This window comes from Tauraco erythrolophus, chromosome 7 (assembly GCF_009769465.1).
Source record: "Tauraco erythrolophus isolate bTauEry1 chromosome 7, bTauEry1.pri, whole genome shotgun sequence".
Classification (NCBI taxonomy): domain Eukaryota; kingdom Metazoa; phylum Chordata; class Aves; order Musophagiformes; family Musophagidae; genus Tauraco; species Tauraco erythrolophus.
Genome location: NC_141471.1, coordinates 26365587 through 26385724, shown reverse-complemented (window position 1 = coordinate 26385724; position 20138 = coordinate 26365587). Strand labels below are relative to the sequence as shown.

General features: G+C 44.3%; 2 protein-coding genes across 2 annotated transcripts in view; one reads left to right on the top strand and one right to left on the bottom strand.

Moving 5' to 3' along the window:
* Positions 1 to 358: 358 nt before the first annotated feature.
* On the top strand, positions 359 to 18584 carry CYP51A1 (cytochrome P450 family 51 subfamily A member 1). The gene is made up of 10 exons (XM_086614707.1): positions 359 to 511; positions 1306 to 1404; positions 2379 to 2555; positions 12263 to 12389; positions 13771 to 13945; positions 14125 to 14244; positions 14697 to 14892; positions 16109 to 16204; positions 17113 to 17281; positions 17955 to 18584. The coding sequence occupies exons 1-10, from the start codon at positions 359 to 361 to the stop codon at positions 18131 to 18133; spliced, it is 1491 nt and encodes a 496-aa protein (XP_086470833.1). The 3' UTR covers positions 18134 to 18584.
* Positions 18585 to 19446: 862 nt separating this feature from the next.
* The window catches only part of AKAP9 (A-kinase anchoring protein 9), a 123421-nt gene continuing 122729 nt past the window's right edge, over positions 19447 to 20138 (bottom strand). Inside the window, 1 exon segment of the mRNA XM_086614890.1 lies at positions 19447 to 20022. Within this exon segment, the coding sequence (XP_086471016.1) occupies positions 19979 to 20022 (44 nt within the window). The 3' untranslated portion in view covers positions 19447 to 19978.

Sequence of the window (20138 nt, the reverse complement as noted above, 5' to 3'; positions counted from 1 at the left end):
GGCGGCGCGAACCGCTGCCGTCTCGGCCCCGCGGCCGCCCCGACACACCCCGCCAGCCACCGCCCCCCGCGGGACGCGCCCAGCCTCCAGCCGGCCGCCAACCGCCAGCCACGGCCACGGCCCGGCGCCCCGCCCCCGCCCCTCGCCCGCCCAATGGCGCCGCTCGCAGCCCGGCAGACACCGTCACCCCGTGGTGCACGGCCACCGATTGGCTCGGGCGCCGGGAATCGTCACATGGGCAGAGATCAGCTCAGCGCGGGGGGGCGTGGCGGCCGCAGGCCCCGCCCCGCGGCGCGCGGAGGGGGTTGGCGCGCGTGTCGCCGCAGCCCGGCGGACGGCGGCGGTGGGTGCCGAGGAGATGCTGAGCCTGATGGAGGTCGGCGGGTCCCTGCTGGAGCGGGTGGCCGTCGGCAGCCCCCTCTCCCTGCTGCTGGCCGCCTCTGCCTTCGTGCTGAGCCTCGGCTACCTGCTCCAGCTGGGTTACCGCCGCCACGTCGGGTCTGACCGAAAGGTAGGCGACAGGGGACGCGCGGCGGGGCCAGGGAGAGGCGACGGGCCGGGGCAGGGCACCCGGAGGTCTCCGTCACCCTTCTGCGGCGGCGGGCGCAGGGGAGAGGGAGAGGAAGAGGAAGAGGGAGAGGGAGAGGGAGAGGGAGAGGGAGAGGGCCGGGGGAAGCGGGGTGCGGACGGACGGACGAGCAGCGGTGCGCGCGCTTCTGGGCAGCCCTTTTCGGGAGCGCAGAGCGGGCGGTAAAATCCACGGGTGCGGGAACGGGGTCTGGCGGGCGAAGAGCGCTCCAAGCAGCCTCCGGGGCACACGGTTCCCGGCGGGAGCGTCGCGCTGGCGTGTCCTTGGGCCCGGCTGGTTGGTACTGCGTGAAGCCGGCAGGGTCGGTGGGCTTTGTGGGGGCGAAGGCCGAGCCCGGTGCTGTTTCACCGGTGCAGCCTAGAAGGCGGCTCCCACGTTTGTGTGAAACGCGATGTCAAACTGAGATGGGTTTAATAAAGCGTGGACGCTGTTTTGGTTCTGAATGCCTGCTTTCCGTTTGCAGTATGCTGTGGCTTTGCTTTCAGAGGCAGCTTAGTAAGAATCTTAATCATATTAATTTTATTTTAACCTCTGCTGCTTTTAATGTGGCTCAGTCTTAACGCTATCTAAACAAAATACTTGTCCAAAGTTGGCCTTTTCACAGAAATGTTTAAACAAAACTAGAGCCTCCTATGTGTTTAGTTTTTATGTAAATGGGCATGATTTTATTACTTTCTGAACAAAATTCGGTATTTATTTTTCTCCTCCTTTCTCAGAAATACCCACCTTATATTTCATCAAGCATCCCTTTCCTTGGACATGCAATCGCATTTGGAAAAAGTCCCATTGAATTTTTGGAAAATGCTTATGACAAGGTATGTTTTCCTGCATGACTGGCTGAGCATGTGCTAAAATACTTTTGTGTATCTATGGATTTCTGTATCTGGAGCCTGTTTAAAATCAGTTCATTCTCATTTACCGCCTCGAATATGGAGTGGGGTGTGCCGAGTAGGCTCTGGTTTCTTCAGACGTCTTTGTGTACTTTATTGTTAGAGAAACGGTGTTTCTGAGATACCTCTTGTGATTCAGATTTAAAAAATGTGTCTTCATATTTGGCTTGTAGCTGAATCACAAGTTAATTAAAAAGCTATTTCTTGCCTTAATTGAGAATTTTTAATCTCACTCTTTACTAATCTGTGACCAGGCTGGAATGTAGCTGACCACCTCTGTGGGCAATGTGATGAATTTTAAGGCTCCCTCCAATGTTAAAAGGGCTGATGTATAAAACCTCAGTAGATTTTACGCTGTAACAATCCAAAAGAAATGGACTAAGGCAGTAGAGCCTTAATTCCAATGAAATAAGATTTAATGATCTGTTTCGTGTTGTCTAAAACATAAGCTTAAATCTCAGCTTGGTTAGCTTAGAGAAAGCCAAATTTAGTATGTGAAGATCTGCTGGAGATAACCTTTAAAGTTTAAAATCTTACTTGCTTTTGATTACCTATACATAACTCCAAATCCAGAATTTTTTGAGACAGCATTTTTAGATTACTGGATGCTATATGTGCTATAATGCCCCTGCTAGTTTCTGTAGTGTAATTGAGCTTTTATTTACATTTTTTTAAACTAAATGATTTTAAAATGTGCAAGATCACTTGTGTTTGTTATAATGTTAAATATCATTGGTGAGTATATTGAGAACAGAATTAAATGTGGTTTGAAATATTTATATCTTTATTAAATCTTTAGACGCTTCTTAGGAGAGTAAGTGATTTGTGAAAGACTGTACGTAAAGAGACACTGATTTAATGATTTGTGTTCTTATTTAAAATAAACTTTTTTTTTTTAGTATGGACCTGTGTTCAGTTTCACTATGGTTGGCAAGACATTCACATACTTGCTGGGTAGTGATGCCGCTGCTCTACTCTTCAATAGCAAAAACGAAGATTTGAATGCGGAGGATGTATACTCTCGGTTAACTACACCAGTTTTTGGCAAGGGAGTTGCTTATGATGTCCCTAATGCGGTATGTATTTTGAATATGAGATGAGTGGAAGAGTAGTGTAATTTATATTCTGAGTAGGCAGCCCTGAGCTCTTGGCTCTGCATGATGGGGTTGCGTGTTCATAATCAGTTCTGGCATTTTGCAGTTGGTAAATTGTCTCAGTTGGATAATCAAGACTACGCACGTTTAGGTTGCTTTATTTACCACCTGGTCATTTGTTAGTCTGCATGCTGTTTTTTGTTTTTGAAGCTGCCTAATGCCACCATAGAGGAAAAACTAGTAAGTGAAGCTCTTTCTTTTCCTTACAGCATGCCACTGGCTGCAGTCTGCTTTTCCCTTACAGGCAACTTTAGGTCTTCCTTCTGAGAGCGCTTTAAGAGTGATAATTTTTCATTTATGCCACGCCAAATCTAGATATAGGAGTATTAATTTGACAATTAGCACCACAAGGTTTGTGTTGCTCGGACAAAAGTCAGTCTGTATACGTTTGCAGAATACAGTCTGCATGGGTCTGGAAGCACAGTGGCTGTGTCACGTGGCATTGTTTCTGAGCTAAGCGTTGGCCGCTTTCTTGTTTGTGCGTGTTGTCTGGCATGACAGACTCTTGAACTGCAGAAGCCAACTTTTCCATGGACAGACTTGCTCCACTGGGACTCGGTATTCAGTGTATGTTGACATCGACAGCCTGTTGTACAACAGAGTAGTCTGGTTGCAGAAATAGCATTGTGATATACTTTAGTTTTGGATTTTCAGTTTTTGCTTCATTTTGTTTGGATAAGTGCCTATCACTTGACCAGTAATAATTTCTGCGGCCATCGAGACTTTTCCTTCTTAGCATGCCTCTTCATTCTCCCCTGCTGAAGGTATTTGCAGTGATTGTTGCTTTCTTAGTTGTGTGTCTTAGGGGCAGTAATCACTAGTCTGTTTTCCTCCACACTGGCATTTTGCAGTGATCCACCAAGTATGTGTGTTGTTCTTACCTCATTCTTTTGGAAGCCTCACATACAACTGACTACCAAAAACTTACCACTTTGTCAATAAGTGAAGGAGAACTTAGTTTTCTCCTGCTCTGCTTTGTCAGGGAGTGTTAAATTGTGGATAGACTGTCACAAATCTGGGGAGAGGATTGTTTGGTTGTTTGGGTGGTGCATAGCTCCTGCCATCACTTTGTCAATAAAACCATCAGGACTGCAGCCTGGATAACAACTAGGAGATCATTTCTTTGTCCTAGGAGACCTCTTCCACAAGTGGGGCCGTTCTAACGGACTTGTTTCTACCAGTTCCAACAGCCAGAGGTCTTCCTCAAAATGTCAGGGATGGAGTTGGGGATCCTTTTTGGAGCTGCTGGAGTGCAGAGGGTACATGATTCTCTGCAATACATCTTTCACGTTCTTCTCTGGTATATACTAGTTTCAGAGAAGTGTCGATGAATCAGACATAGAGTGCTAAGTTGGCTAGATTTTCACTATATTGTCCTTGTTCTTTGGATTCTGACTGTCATGGGATGTCTGCTTGAAAATGAAAGGTGCTGGTTTGTCTGTTAATTCTGTGACAGTTCATCTACTTGTTGTTACAGCTATTTTGACTTCTGCTTTCACAGTCTGCAGTTCATGGATGGATTTGAATGTTTGTCTTCATTCAAGAGCCAGTTCTTCAGTGGGATGTAATCTCATCCTTCAGGAGTTTTATAGAACTTTCTATAAGCTCTTTGGAAATATGGGCATTTCTGTGTTCTTCAGGCATATAGGGATGATTAAGGCCTACCTCATTGGTCTACCATATACTGCTTTTTTTCTGAACTAAAGTATTTTGCTAGAGTTACCCTGAGTTTTTCCCAAGAATGTGTTTGAGTTCTGCTTTAGCCAAGAGATTAATCTTTTCAGATTAATCTTTTCATATTACTCAGTAAGCCTTGGATGTCTGTGGATAAGTTACTTCATTCATACCTTTGATACTAGAAGGACTTCTACCTTCTTATCTCTGCAGTTTCAGCTTCCTCAGAAAATCAATCACCTGGGCTATTTTTTTCCACAGCTAGGAGATGCAGGGACTTTGCTATTGACACACACTGATTATCTCTAGTTGTGTGTTTCCCTATATGAAGCTAGGGAGGTGGCATGTCTCCTTGTGGCCAGAATGCATTCTGCTAGAGGTGAGTTGGTTTTTTACATGGTGCTACCCCATGATTTCATTTCAGACATAGAGTCATAGAATAGTTTGAGTTGGAAGGGACCTTTAAAGGTCATCTAGTCCGACCCTCTCATGCAACGAGCAGGGACATCTTCAACTTGATCCAGTTGCTCAGAGCCCCGTCTAACCTGACCTTGAATGTATCCAGAGATGGGGCATCTACCACCTCTCTGGGCAACCTGTGCCAGTATTTCACCGCCCTCATTGTAAAAATATGTCTTCCTCATGTCTAGTCTAAATCTACCCTCTTTTAGTTTAAAACTGTTACCCCTTGTCCTATCGCAACAGGCCCCACTGAAAAGTCTCTCTCCATCTTTCTTATAAGCCCCTGTCATGTTATGACACAAGGTCAGACCAGTAGAGGTCAGGGAGCAATTTGACCAGTCTACCAGCTTCCCAAGAAAGACGAGACCCTTGTACCTGACCCACCTGCCCCCCCTGGGCAGCCCGCAAAATCGGAGGATGTTCACCTAACCCGTTCAGGGACCCTGCCAGCAGCACAATGAGCTAAATCCCTTACAGTGATTATGAAGTTTCCAGAAACTTCTATTTATATAAAAAGTTTTATTACATATGCTCGTGACAGGATAGAGATTCGAAGATAGCTGGGGATAGGGACTGACTGCGAAAACAGATTTGATTTAGAACAATATAAAATTAGAACTGAGCAGTGATAATACTAAATAGCAAGATGTTAGTAACGAAGTGCACATAACACAGAGCTCTTACCCAATAGGCGTCCCTATCGGGGGGGGGGCGGGGAGACGAGAGATCCAGCCCGCCGACTGATCCACTTGAGGGAAGAGATGCCATACAGAGGGACCTTGATAGGCTTGAGAATTGGGCCAGTGCAAACTGCATGAGCTTCAACAAGTCAAAATGCAAGGTCCGTCACCTGGGTCGGGCCAATCCTAGGCATAAATACAAACTGGGCACAGAGTGGGTTGAGAGTAGCTCTGAAGAGAAGGATTTGGGGGTGTTCATAGATGAGAAGCTCAACATGAGCCGGCAGTGCGCTCATGCGGCCCAGAAGGCCAACTGCATCCTGGGATGTATCAAGAGAAGCGTGGTCAGCAGGTCACGAGAGATGATTCCCCCCCTCTACTCTGCTCTTGTGAGACCCCACCTTGAATACTGCATCCAGTTCTGGTGTCCCCACCATAAGAGAGACACAGATTTGTTGGAGCGTGTTCAGAGGAGGGCCACAAAGATGATCCAGGGGCTGGAGCACCTCTGCTACAAAGACAGGTTGCAGGAGCTGGGATCGTTCAGCCTTGAAAAGAGAAGACTTCGGGGGGACCGAATAGCTGCCTTCCAATACCTGAAGGGAACTTACAGGAAGGCTGGGGAGGGACTTTTTACAAGAGTGTCCACTGATAGGACACGGGGAAATGGGTTTAAGTTGAAGGAGAACAGATTTAGATTAGATCTTAGGAAGAAATTCTTCAGTACGTGGCGGTGGTAAGACTTTGGAATAAATTGCCCAGAGAAGTTGTGGATGCCCCCTCCCTGGAGGTGGTTAGATATAAGGAAGAAATTTTTCACTCAGAGGGTGGTGAGGTACTGGAACAGGTTGCCCAGAGAAGTTGTAGATGCCTCAGCCCTGGAGGTGTTCAAGGCCAGGTTGCACGGAGCCTTGAGTAGCCTGGTCTAGTTGAGAGGCGTCCCTGCCCATGACAGGGAGGTTGGATTAGATGATCTCTGAGGTCCCTTCCAGCCTATGCCATTCTATGATTCTATGATCCCAGACGTTTTGATGGGAGGGCTTCTCCCCTAACATCCTCCTTCTCTTTCGCCATTTTATACTTTACTACATCTTTACTTTCAGGTGGAGCTTGAGTGACTCTAGTCATACATACCTTTATTAGAATCACAGAATCATAGAATGGTTAGGGTTGGAAGGGACCTCAAAGATCATCTAGTTCCAACCCCCCCTGCCATGGGCAGGGACACCCTCCACTACACCAGGTTGCCCAAAGACTCATCCAACATGGCCTTGAACACTTCCAGGGGTGGGGCATCTACAACTTCTCTGGGCAACCTGTTCCAGTACCTCACCACCCTCTGAGTGAAAAATTTCTTCCTTATATCTAATCACCACTCGTCACTGGCCTCCACTTGGACATTGAACCATTGACCACAACTCTTTGAGTGCAACCATCCAGCCAATTCCTTATCCCCCGAGTGGTCCATCCATCAAAACCATGTCTTTCCAGTTTAGAGACAAGGATGTTGTGTGGGACAGTATCAAATGATTTGAGTAAGTCCAGGTAGACAATGTCAGTTGCTCTTCCTCTATCCATCAATACTGTAACCTCATCATAGAAGGCCACCAAATTAGTCAGGCAGGATTTGCCCTTAGTGAAGCCATGTTGGCTGTCACCAATCACTTCCTTATTTTCTATGTGCCTTAGCATAGTTGCCAGGAGGATCTGCTCCATGATCTTGCCAGGCACAGAGGTGAGACTGACTGGCTTGTAGTTCCCTGGGTCTTCTTTTTTCCCCTTTTTAAAGATGGAGGCTATGTTTCCCCTTTTCCAGTCATTGGGAACTTTACCAGATTGCCACAACTTCTGAAATATGATGGATAGTGGCTTAACAACTTCATCCGCCAGTTCCCTCAGGACCCGCGGATGCACCTCATCAGGTCCCATGGACTTGTCCACCTTCACATTCTTCAGATGGTCTCGAACCTGATCTTCTCCTACCGTGGGCGGTTCTTCATTCTCCCAGTCCCTGCCTTTGCCTTCTGTGACTTGGGCTGTGCAGCTGGAGCTCTTGCCAGTGAAGACTGAGGCAAAGAAGTCATTGAGAACCTCAGCCTTCTCCATATCCCGGGTAGCCAGTTCCCGCATTTCCTTCCGGAGAGGGCCTACGTTTTCCCTAGATCTCTTTTTATCACTGACATATCTATAGAAGTTTTTCTTGTTGCCCTTGATGTCCCTGGCCAGATTTATCTCTACCAGGGCTTTAGCTTTCCTAACCTGATCTCTGGTTGCTTGGACAATCGCTCTGTATTCTTCCCAGGCTACCTGTCCTTGTTTCCACCCTCTGTAGGCCTTCGTTTTGTGCCCGAGTTGGTCCAGGAGCTCCTTGTTCATCCATGCAGGCCTCCTGGTGTTCCTACCAGAGTTTCTCTTTGTTGGGATGCACTGCTCCTGAGCTTGGAGGAGGTGATCCTTGAATATTAACCAGCTTTCTTGGGCCCCTCTTCCCTCCAGGGCTTCATCCCATTGTACTCTAGCAAGGAGATCCCTGAAGAGGCCGAAGTCTGCTCTTCTGAAATCCAGGGTAGTGAGCTTGCTGTGCACCCTCCTTGCTTCTCTAAGAATCTTGAATTCCACCATTTCACGGTCACTGCAGACAAGGCTACCCTTGAGCGTCACGTTCCCCACCAGCCCTTCTTTGTTGGTGAGAACAAGGTCCAGCAAAGCACCTCTCCTCGTTGGTTCCTCTACCACTTGGAGAAGGAAGTTATCATCCATGCATTCCAGGAACCTCCTGGGTTGCCTATGCCCTGCTGTGTTGTCCTTCCAACAGATATCAGGGTGGTTGAAGTCTCCCATGAGGACCAGGGCGCGTGAACGTGAGGCAGCTTCTATCTGTCTGTAGAGAGCCTCATCCACCCAGTCCTCCTGGTCAGGTGGTCTGTAGCAGACCCCTACTACTATGTCCCCTGTCCCTGCTCTCCCTTTAATCCTAACCCATAAGCTCTCAGTTGGGACCTCATCCGTCCCCAGGTGCAGCTCCATGCACTCCAGCTGGTCTTTGACATAGAGGGCAACCCCTCCTCCTCATCTCCCCTGCCTGTCCTTCCTAAAGAGCCTGTACCCTTCTATTCTGACACTCCAGTCATAGGATTCATCCCACCACGTCTCCATGATGCCAATAAGATCATATTCCAACAGGCGCGCATACACTTCTAACTCCTCTTGCTTGTTCCCCATGCTGCGCGCATTGACATAAAGGCATTTAAGTTGGACCCCAGATGAACCTGACTTCCTGGCTGAAGCAGCTGGAACTCCTTTCTTCTGTTCTTCAGGTACTTCCAGCATGTCTTTATCATTCTTGATATTACCCCCCTCCCCATTCAAATCTAGTTTAAAGCCCTGTCAATGAGCCCTGCTAGCTGTTGTGCCAAGACCCTCGTTCCCCTCTGAGAAAGGCAAGTCCTGTCTGGTGCCAGTAGGCCTGGTGCCATGTGGCCCATGCCATTATCAAAAAAGCCAAAATTGTGGCGATGACACCAGCCATGGAGCCACTTATTAATCGACTGAATGCACTTGCTTCTTCCAGTGTCACTGCTCGCAACTGGAAGGATGGAAGGAAAGATTATTTGTGCCCCAGATACATCTTCTTACCACCTGTCCCAGGGTCCTGAAATCCTTCTTGATCGACTGTGGACTCCGTGTTTCAGTTTCATCTTCACCCACATGGAAGAGCAGTAAAGGGTAGTAGTCTGTGGACTGTACCAGGATAGGAAGTTTCCTAGCAACGTCCTTAACCCGGGCTCCAGGGAGGCAGCAGACTTCCCTCAGAGCAGTGTCAGCCCGGCATATTGGACCTTCCATCCCCTTCAGATGGGAGTCACCTATAACTACCACCCTTCTTTTCTTCCCTGTGGAGGTGGTCTTGATACAACGGGTAGTCCTCTCTGACCCTGGTGACACCTCCAGTGCAGATGGTCCCTCAGCTACACCATCCATCGACGGGCCTTCCACCTCTAGAGCCTCAAACCTGTTGTGCAGGGCACCTGGGGAGCTGAGGTAGGCAAGGAGCGCGGGGGTCGCCTGTTACCCCGAGCACGGACTTCTTTCCATTCGTGGCTCACCTTTGACTTACTGTCTTCTGCCGTGTGGGGTGAGGAATCAGAATGCCCTTTGTTTTGGGTTGCCTTTTCTGGGTCTTCCTGTTCCTAATTTACACCAATTAGGATTTTTTCTCACTTCGATTTAAAGGTATAGGCAAGAAGAAATTCAGGGCGCCTGCTCAGTCAGGGGTGATCACAGCCTGGAGGCGGGTAGCTTTTGAGGTGGAGGTGTGTTTTGGTGTTATAATAACATTATAATGAGCGAAGTTCAACTACAGGACACGATTTCAGCATTATTGCTGAGGCAGCAGTTGTGATCCGTCTTGCACGAGGGCAATTAGATGGTTATCTTCACCAGACGTCCTTTGCCCCTGATAACAGGGATGAGCCATGGTACCTCCGTACCACTCTACTCCCCGCTTCAAGGACATTGCTCATTCCATCCGACCAGCAGGCCATGTCCATCCTGGGAGCAGCAACTGTGTCTCACCTCAAAGCTGCTCTAATATTGCAGCCTTTAAGCTGAACTTTACGAAGCTGTATTTCTCCATTTTCCCCAATTTCGGTTATTTTCCCACAGCCCTCTTTAAGTACTAAAAGGCTGCAGTAAGGTCTCCCCAGAGCCTTCTCCAGGCTGAACAACTTTCTCAGCCTTTCCTAATAAGAGAGGTGTTCCATCCCTCTGACCATTTTTGTGGCCCTCCTCTGGACCTGCTGCAACAACTCCATGTCTTTCCTGTGCTGAGGGCTCCAGACCTGGACACAGTACTGCAGGTGGGGTCTCACCAGAGCAGAGCAGAGGAGCAGAATCACCTCCCTCGACCTCCTGGCCACACTTCGTTTGGATACGGTTGGCCTTCTGGGCTGCAAGTGCACATTGCTGGTTGATGTCCAGCAGTACTCCCAAGTCCTTCTTCGCAGGGCTGCTCTCAACCTCTTCATCCTGCATTCTCTATTGATACCAGGGCTTGCCCTGACCCATGCGCAAGACCATGCATTTGGCCTTGTTGAACCCCATGAGATTCACATGGACCTACTTCTCGAGCTTGTCCAGGTCCCTCTGGATGGCATCCTGTCCTTCAGGCATGTCAGCTGCACCACTCAGCTTGGTGCTGTTTGCAGACTTGCTGAGGGTGCACTCAGTCCCACTATGTCCTTGGTGAAGATATTAGACAGTACTGGTCCCAATACAGATCCCTGAGGGACACCACTTGTCACCAGTCTCCATCTGGACATTGAGCTGTTGACCACTACCTTCTGGATGCAACCATCCAACCAATTCCTCATCCACTGAACAGTCCACCCATCAAATCCATATCTCTCCAATTTAGAGAGAAAGGTGTTGTGGGGGACCATGTCAAAGGCCTTACAGAAGTCCAGATAGATGACATCTACTGAGAAGGCATTTAGAGAGCTGTTCAAGCTTTCATTGGTGTTCTACCATTGATGGGTCATCCAGAACCTTCTTTTGAAGCCCCGTTCTCCCTGCTCAAGCTGCTAAGTCTTTAGCTCTTCAGTCTGACAGTGACTTTCAGTTACGTGTTTTAAAGAACCACCACTTACTCTTTTAAAACGAAGAAGTTATTTATTTACCATTAATTCTGGTAATTGTTTATTAATATGCATAGTCTGTGTATCGAGTCACTCACTCTGTCTCCTCCCTCCAAGCCTCTTGCAGAAAGTTTTGTGTTGAGAGAAGCTGAAATGTCAGAGGATGCATTCACTCCTGCGTGCCAGTCCTGTCTCCATCAAGCTGGAGATGGGCTAGCATGTTGCAAGGGGAAATGCGCTTGTCTCTGCGCTGTGGCGTGTGTACCCTGAGAGACTGCTGAAGTCCCCGCTGCATTCTGAAAACAGAAGTTTCTAGGAAGTAGCCTTTCTTCTTACGCCTTTTGTTTTGTGAATAACTTTATAGTACGTGCAGAGCCCTTGGTGGGAAGACATTTTTTGGTGTGTTGCACATGGTATAGTGCAGATCCATAGGGCAGATCCTCTAATTCATAATTAGGGCTTAAAATTCGTTGAATAATTTTCTGAGTAGATGTCCTGTCAATCTGTTGAGCGGTTCTCATCTAATAATGGGCTTTTTACCAGTAGGTTTGTTAGCTGTGAGACTATACAAAGAAAAAGAGGAAGAGGTGAGAAAGACGTGAAGCTCACCATTTTCCTAGGAAGCGGTTTGCTTCCTGCTTCTGTGTCTGACTTCCTGGTCAGTGAGATCAGAGGGCCTTGTAAAACAAAACTGCATCTCTGGGCCAGGGGTAACACATTACTGCATGAGAGAAGACAGAAGCTCTGGGGCAGAGAAAGCAAGGAGGCCACATGACAACACAGAGTGAACCCAGATGTTGCAAGGACAGGTCTGATCACATTTGTGATTATGTATCTAAAGCGCGTTCCACATTTCAGTCTTGAATGCTCCACGTATCTTCAGGGATAAAGTTTAACAAAGATATTAAAGTTATTTTCTGTTTGGTACTGTAAAAGAGAGAATTGTAGCTCCCTTGAGCTAGTATCTTACTTGGATGTTACTAAACTTTTGCTTGAAAAAAAGGTGAAAAAAATTATTATCAATTATTGAAATTTGAGTATCTGTTGTACCCTACAATCGTGATGATAATTTCTTTTTACTTCTGTATGTTGTTATAGTACAAATGATAATAAGTTTTTAATTACAATAATATGATGATCCTTGTACTGATTGCTTTTTCTGTCTTGCTTCCTCTAGGTATTTTTGGAACAGAAGAAGATGCTCAAAACTGGGCTAAATATTGCCCAGTTTAAACAGCATGTATCTATCATTGAAGAGGAAACAAAGGAGTATTTCAAAGCATGGGGAGACAGCGGAGAAAAAAGTAAGAAAGATCAGAAGTGCTTTTCCTCAGATTTTCTGGAAAGAAATTAAAGCAAATGCAGTATGTTTTTGTAAATTATTTACTGCAATATTAAAGAAATGAAAAATTACATAGGTAAAACTGTACTGAACATCAGAAGAAATGTGGAGAATACAGATTTTGTTTAATCAAATTTAAGGCTATTGGAGAATAAAGGTACTCAGAAAGTCTTTGACAGGAGCGAAGGACTATCTTACTTGTGCTTTCCCAGTCAGCTCCTAGAGAGCGTCCTGTTGCCTGGCTGAATTGTGCTTGTTCTGCGCGATACAAGTCAGCTCAGTGTAACCACTTCTTAGTCCCTAGGAAAAGATACTGCTCTGACTTTCCAGAGCCTGTGTCAGAGATCTTAGCTCAGGGATCTTCTACACTGACACAACTGCATCCTTGAAGCTGAAACAGTTAGGTTAGTGATGTAAGTGGAATTCTTTTATTTCCCACCTGCCTTTCCCAACTAGCCTGCTAGAGATAGCCCATCACCATTGTTGCAAGCCCACAGTGGCATAATAGTGTCAAAAATATTATTTAAGCATACGTATTTATATTTCAATATATAACATTTTTATAATATAGAATACATCTATTAAGATATTTTTATTTTAAGTTTATAATTTATATTATGTATAATGTAGTTAATATAATTTTATATTTAAATGGATAAGTATTATTCTATAAAAATAATCAAGTGAGCAGCAAAACTATCTGATTTCCCATGGATTTGGATTTCAAGGTTAAGTTTTTGTATGACTTCTTTTATATTTATTAAGGATTGAGCTTGTGCTGCATGTCTTACTTTGGAAGGATTACTAGCTCTCATACAAAAGTTACTAGAAAGAAATATCTTAGAAGAAAGTTGTTTGAACTGGTGATCTAGTAAAGAAATTGTTTGAAGAGTGTTATGGTTCCGGATCGGCCTAACCCACGACAAAGAGAGACCTGATAGACAGACAGAAATTTAAAATCAGATGCTTCATTCTCCTAGTAAAACAATCTAAAACTCATTTAAAATTCTTAATTAAAAATTATCAGCTTTTTAATTATTTATTAAAAATTATCAGGTTGCCTAGAAAAGTTGTGGCGGCCCCATCCCTGGAAGTGTTCAAGGCCAGGTTGGATGAGGCTTTGAGCAACCTGGTGTAGTGGAGGGTGTCCCTGCCCATGGCAGGGGGGTTGGAACTAGATGATCATTGAGGTCCCTTCCAACCCGAACCATTCTATGATTCTATGAATCTGTGTCCAGTTACTTATTTTTCTCTTTTACAAAATAAAAATAAAGAATAACCTGTGAAACATAACCTCTTGCCTGAAATGCATCTTCAGTAACGTTTTTCAAATCTTTCCTCAGACCTGTTTGAAGCCCTTTCAGAACTTATCATCTTGACAGCAAGTCATTGCTTACACGGGAAAGAAATCAGAAGCTTGCTGAATGAGAAGGTGGCTCAGCTGTATGCCGATTTGGATGGGGGTTTTACTCATGCTGCCTGGCTTCTGCCAGGTTGGCTACCTCTACCGAGCTTCAGGTACCTGAAGTAGCAGATGAAGCAACTTAAGCATTTTATCTAAACTTCTTTGTTGTTTGGATTTCCCCCTCCTTCCCATTTCTTGTTTGTAAGCTATTCTAGACTTCCAAATAAATCCTCACAAGCATTTTATGAGTTACTTTGTACAAAGTTGCTAATAGAAGTGTTTTGAATCGCAGACGTCGAGATCGAGCACACAAAGAAATAAAGAATATTTTCTACAAGGTTATCCAGAAACGTCGAAAGTCTGAGGAGCGGGAGGATGACATGCTCCAAACTCTACTTGATGCTTCATACAAGTAAGGAAAGGGTTTGAAGACTTGTCATTTGTAGGTGTTTTACTTTAGCTTTGAACTCTTCAGTTCAAACTATCTACCGAAAAATAAGAAATATTCCCTCACGTTCTGAATTTGTTTTGTTGCCAGCAATTGGTCCTAGCTGTATTCTTAAAAACAGCTTAAAATCTTAACTTGTAAATGGTTATTTAGATTTCTGAGATTTTTGTCAGTGGTCATGAGTTTGCTTCCTTTCTCTTTGCTGGCTGCTCGGTAATGATTTTCCTTAAGGCTCGTAGAGAGCCTCTCTCCCTCTGTTCTCCGGAGTTCTCCCTACACCTACGTCTTTTGCTGCTCCATTAGAGTAGGCAACAAAAGAGAAGAATGTGAAAAAAGTACATTAGAAGAATTTGTAAATACTACAACAGCTGGAAACCTGATCAAATGAAGTTCTAACATAACACCTTTCATCCTAGGGATGGCTGTCCGCTGACAGATGATGAAATTGCTGGAATGCTTATCGGGTTGCTCCTAGCAGGGCAGCACACATCCTCCACCACCAGCGCCTGGCTTGGCTTCTTCATAGCCAGAGACAAATCAATACAGGAACAGTGCTATGCAGAACAAAAAACAGTTTGTGGGGATGATTTGCCACCATTAACTTACGACCAGGTTTGTATGCTATATATTATTTTTACGCTTTTAGATGCTGATTAAAAAAAAAAACAAACCAACAAAAACCCCATGAAATTCAGTCATATGCTTTGTGTTAGAATAATTATCTGGCACAGTAACTCTGTGCTAACGCTGTTTGCCAATGTATCTCCTCCATCTCCTCCTCTCCAAGTAAATTTTTAGCTTGCTACTGTTTTTTTAATCAGTGTTGATTAAGGAAATTACAGTTCCTACAATTTCTATTTAAGAAGTGATAGTTCTGTAGGGGAGGAACATTCTCATATTCCCGCTGAGGAAAGGAATGCAGTGTAACCTTGTTCTTAATTAGGCATTAGAAAACACTTGTGAGACAGATTAGTAAGAAACTAGTGGCAATTGCTTTCACTGGTCAGAGATTTTTTTCTTCTTAATTGAATTAAATGAAAAAAAAATTATCAGGGTAGCTAATCATAGAATGGTTAGGGTTGGAAGGGACCTCAGTGATCATCTAGTTTCAACCCTTTGCCATGGGCAGGGACACCCTCCACTACACCAAGTTGCCCAAAGCCTCATCCAACCTGGGCTTGAACACTTCCAGGGATGGGGCATCCACAACTACTCTGGGCAACCTGTTCCACTGCCTCACTATCCTCACAGTGAAAAATTTCTTCCTTATATCTAATCTAAATCTGCCCTCTTTCAGTTTAAATCTATTGCCCCTTGTCTTATCACTCCATGGCCTTGTTAAAAGTCCCTCTCCAGCTTTCCTGTAGGCCCTCTTTAAGTACCGGAAGGCTGCTATAAGATCACCCTGGAGCCTTCTGTTCTCCAGGCTGAACAGCCCCAACTCTCAGCCTGTCTTTATAGGAGAGGGGCTTCAGCTCTTGGATCATCTTCGTGGCCCTCCTCTGGACTCATTCCAATAGCTCCATGTCCTTCTTGTGTTGGGGGCTCCAGAGCTGAACGCAGTATTCCAGGTGGGGTCTCACGAGAGCAGAGTAGAGGGGCAGCATCACCTCCCTCAACCTGCTGGCCACGCTCCTTTTGATGCAGCCCAGGACACGGTTGGCTTTCTGGGCTGCCAGCGCACATTGCCGGCTCATGTTGAGTACATATAAATTTGAGCTGCTTACTCTTTGAATATTTTTAAAAAAATTGGTTTTAAATGGTATAAAATATTATTTTGTTTGTGTCGAATAAATATTCTGATATATTATTTTCTCTGCATTTTCAGCTGAAGGATCTCAGTTTGCTGGATCGCTGTCTAAAAGAAACTTTAAGGCTTAGACCTCCTATAATGACCATGATGAGAATGGCCAGAACTCCCCAGGTGAGTACACTTGTTGGAGCTAACTTCACTGCAGTGGAACAAGGCTGGAAAAGGCCAGGAGGGAGGTGGCCTGATTGGCAGAAGGAAAAACATGATTGAGCAGCATTTGCTGGCAGGGATGAAAGCTGATGGCATCCTGGCTTATATCAGTGAGAATGTAGCCAGTGCTGATTGAGGAAAGCAATTAATACCTCGAACTTGATGGTTGTTACCTTCATCTGGAATTATTTATGTCCAGTTTTGGACTTCTTTGGCTTCCCACAATGGAGATACTGATACAGTGAAACAAGCAGAGGACCCCCAGTATGGTAGCAGGGGGTTGCAGTCCTGTGAGGAGAGGCTGAGGGAACAGGGTTTGTTGAGCCTCAAGAAGGGAAGGCTCTGAGGGGACCTAGTAGCAGGCACCTGCAGTCTTGTTCAGCAAAACTGACCCTTTCTTTTAGCTGTCAGTCTCACTTGAGTTCTTAGTTTGGTGCTACCATTTAAAGATTTTTTTTTTTGTTTGCCAGGTATTTTCAATAGCTATCTTAGAAAAATTTGGCTTGTACTTAATACAATACAAGCTATGTAAATTTGAAAGAAACTTGCCGTTTGTACAAATAAGACAAAGTCAAATGCTTTCAAAGTATGTCCCTCCCATGACAAATGCTTTAAAAAAATTCGTTCCTTTTTTAAAAACTTTCTGTAGAATTGCCAGCCTTGTTAAAGCAGCTGAAAGGTTCCCACAACTACTTAAACATTGTGCCCTGTACAATTAAAACAGTAAAGTATTAGGCTGCATAAATTTTAAATGAGCTTAGCCAAAATCTAAGATTTATGCCTTATGATAACAGTGCTTCAGGCAACGCTTTAAAAAAAATAAATGGAGAAATTTTGTGATGTGTGGGGTCTCGCCTCTTGTCTTGTAGACTGTTGCTGGATATAATATTCCCCCTGGCCATCAGGTCTGCGTATCTCCCACTGTTAACCACAGACTCAGGGACTCCTGGAAGGATGCTCTAGACTTCAAGCCTGACCGGTATCTCCAAGATAACCCAGCAGCTGGAGAGAAATTCACCTACATTCCGTTTGGCGCTGGTGAGTAAGAAGAGAGGCAGCACCTTCCTGGGCGATTGCGTGCTGAAGTGACTCAGACTGGTCATCTCATGCAGCACCTCCCCACGCTGTATCATCTGAGGATACATTTTTTTTTTCTTTCTATTGCTGCCTGAAAGTTTTCTTACTGCGAAAGTGCTGTTAAAAGAATGAAGTTGATAGTTTTGCATTAGTAGCAGCGGTGTATCATTTGGAGCAGCAGTCAAACAAACCTTCAGGTTAGCATGTGTAAAGTTTGACTCTTTTTACATCAAGGTAAAAAACCTGGTAATACAAAGCCAGTTTAAGGCAGAGCAAAAATCTGCAGAGAGTCTTAACTGCCAAAACAGTTTGCAGGTATCACCACAACATGGTTTTCATTGAGATCTTTTCTCAGCGTTGCAAATGCTTCTTTGGTGATACATAAATTAACACTTGCTGTCGCTGAGGGACAGAACGACGCAATCTCATCCAAGTTACTTGGTCTCTTTACACAGTGACAGCTTATAAAACCAAGACTTTGATGGAGTTACATAATGGTGTATGTGCAGCATCAGAGCCTCACCTTTAGAAAGGAAAGAAGCAATTTCTGTCCACGTTAACATTTTTAAAGTTAGTTTGCTGTCAAAGGTGATTTAATAAGTGTTCTAACTGCTTTTTATGGCTTTCCTTCTAGGCCGTCATCGCTGCATTGGAGAAAACTTTGCTTATGTTCAGATTAAGACTATTTGGTCTACTTTGCTTCGTTTGTACGAATTTGATCTCATCAATGACTATTTTCCGACTATAAATTATACAACAATGATACACACACCTAATAACCCCGTTATCAGGTATAAGAGGAGGTCACTGTAAATTCTGGATCTAAAAACTTACTTACTTGTGTAAACTAACAGACTTTCAAATGACATTGTGACAAAATGAGCAGCATATGGAAACTGTTACATGTACTGTTAGAAAGCAACAATACAAATGCAAAGTCTTTCCATCTACTTTGTTTGCCCACACCATTTAATGCTGCTCTGTGTAATTGCTTGTTCTACAAATTTCTCATTACATTTTTAAAGAAAAGTGTCTTTTCTATTGGTTGTAACACTTTTAAGGTGCATGACAACTCTTTCAGATGAAGAAATAAGTAATTTCTATAAATGGAACTCTTTGCTTTTGAAAAAATAATTGAAGATTACACATTTCCCCAGATGACAAGGGGTAAGACTGCCTACCTGAACTCTGTATCCAATTACAGTAAATCCATCGGGTAACAGGCATCGAGAGGGAATGTACATGGTGGAGCCTTACCTGGGATATTTGTGATCCTGTTCCAAGTGAACTAGGTCTGTTCTTGGCAGCTTCTTGGCTGTGCCCACATACTTATTTAGAAAAATGTTACTGTACAACTGAGTAGTAGACAGACTACAAAATGTTCACGGGGAAGAATAAACAATTTAAATGTCTAATTTGAAGCAGTTGCAAAATGCTTAGGTTCAGAAAGCAACAAATAATTCTCTAAAAAAACCCTGAAAGTCGTGATGTCTGGAAGCTTGATGTTAAGTGTGAAAGTAACAATATGATGATAGAAACAATATTAATTTTGTAAATAACATGTTTGTGTATAAGTGAAATAGCTGAGTGTTGTCCCCCTTTGTACTGACTCATGCAGGATTGTTAAATGGTATGTGGTTCGAGTGATGATGATAAACGGTAATGACCTCACAGGAACTTTGAATTAAATTTATAAACAAACCTCTTTTGGAAGCTTTTTGTGCTCAACCCTGTCAGTTCTGAAAAGCTTTTCTAAGTAAATTTGTAATATGCTCCTTTCTTTCTTTCTTTCAAGTATGAATTCGGTCACGCAAAGAGCTCCCCCCCTTATCAGTGCTTACTGTAGCAAGGGCTTTGCCCCATCTGTCCTGTTCTAAACTCAGGGGTAACTGGTACAAAATCTTGTGTTTGTATCAGTCACAGCAACTGAGGGAGTGCAGTATCTCCCCTTCCCGCCCTGTAAGACATGACAAGGGTCTTCAGAAACCAAGCGTGTACCTGTTCTCCCTTCTTGTTAAGGGCAGCGTTTTGGAATCTGTAAAAGTAAAGCGGCAGCCGCCACGAGTAGGAGCGCAGGTGGGAGCCAGCTTTTCAGCGTGAATAAGGGAACGGTACTTGAACACAGCTAAAAGCATGAAGTCATCTTTATTTCAGTACTTTTGACAAAATACCCATAAAATTCAAAACTTCTACCATTACAAAAATAGGTCTCTACAAGTGATATTCTGCTGCGCTGCCAGTAGCAAATGTTACGAGAGTCGTGTATTTTCAGTAGCCTTGCCAGAAAAAGTGCAAGTAAACTTCACCGAGTGTAGCTCAATTTCATTAATACACAAGTTTCATCTTCGCACCCTTTTGATAAATACATACTTCATAAGTTAATCATTTAAATTAGCATTCCACAAATATACATGTAATTTAATGGTGAGGTGGGTTTTCTGGGTATTTTTTTTTTCTTTTTTCATGAACACGAAGTGCCTATATACATAAATCCCAGTCTGCGTGGGTGTGCCAGGATGGAACCGTATACAATCGTATAGCTGTGTTCATGTTGGTCCCACAATATACACATTATACAAAAGCACAGAAAGAGCACAGATTTACAGAAGGCAATCCATTAACATCACTGCCAGTGATGGAGATGTCGAAAGGGCGTTATTATCTTCTCATACCAGCATGGAACTGAGTGTATGAAGTCGAACCTGTAAGAGGGAGAAAGACTTTCATCCAGATTACTTGGAATAAGTAGATGAGAATTCACCAATGACATGTTACTTAGATGAATAAGCGTGAAAAATGTTACATGGGATATCTTTAA

Excerpts from the sequence above, each read along its gene's own strand:
- CYP51A1 (XM_086614707.1), top strand. The coding sequence starts at position 359 with ATGCTGAGCCTGATGGAGGTCGGCGGGTCCCTGCTGGAGCGGGTGGCC. Across the intron at positions 14,893-16,108 it reads CACCATTAACTTACGACCAG|CTGAAGGATCTCAGTTTGCT; the intron begins GTTTGTATGCTA and ends CTGCATTTTCAG. Across the intron at positions 17,282-17,954 it reads CTACATTCCGTTTGGCGCTG|GCCGTCATCGCTGCATTGGA; the intron begins GTGAGTAAGAAG and ends CTTTCCTTCTAG.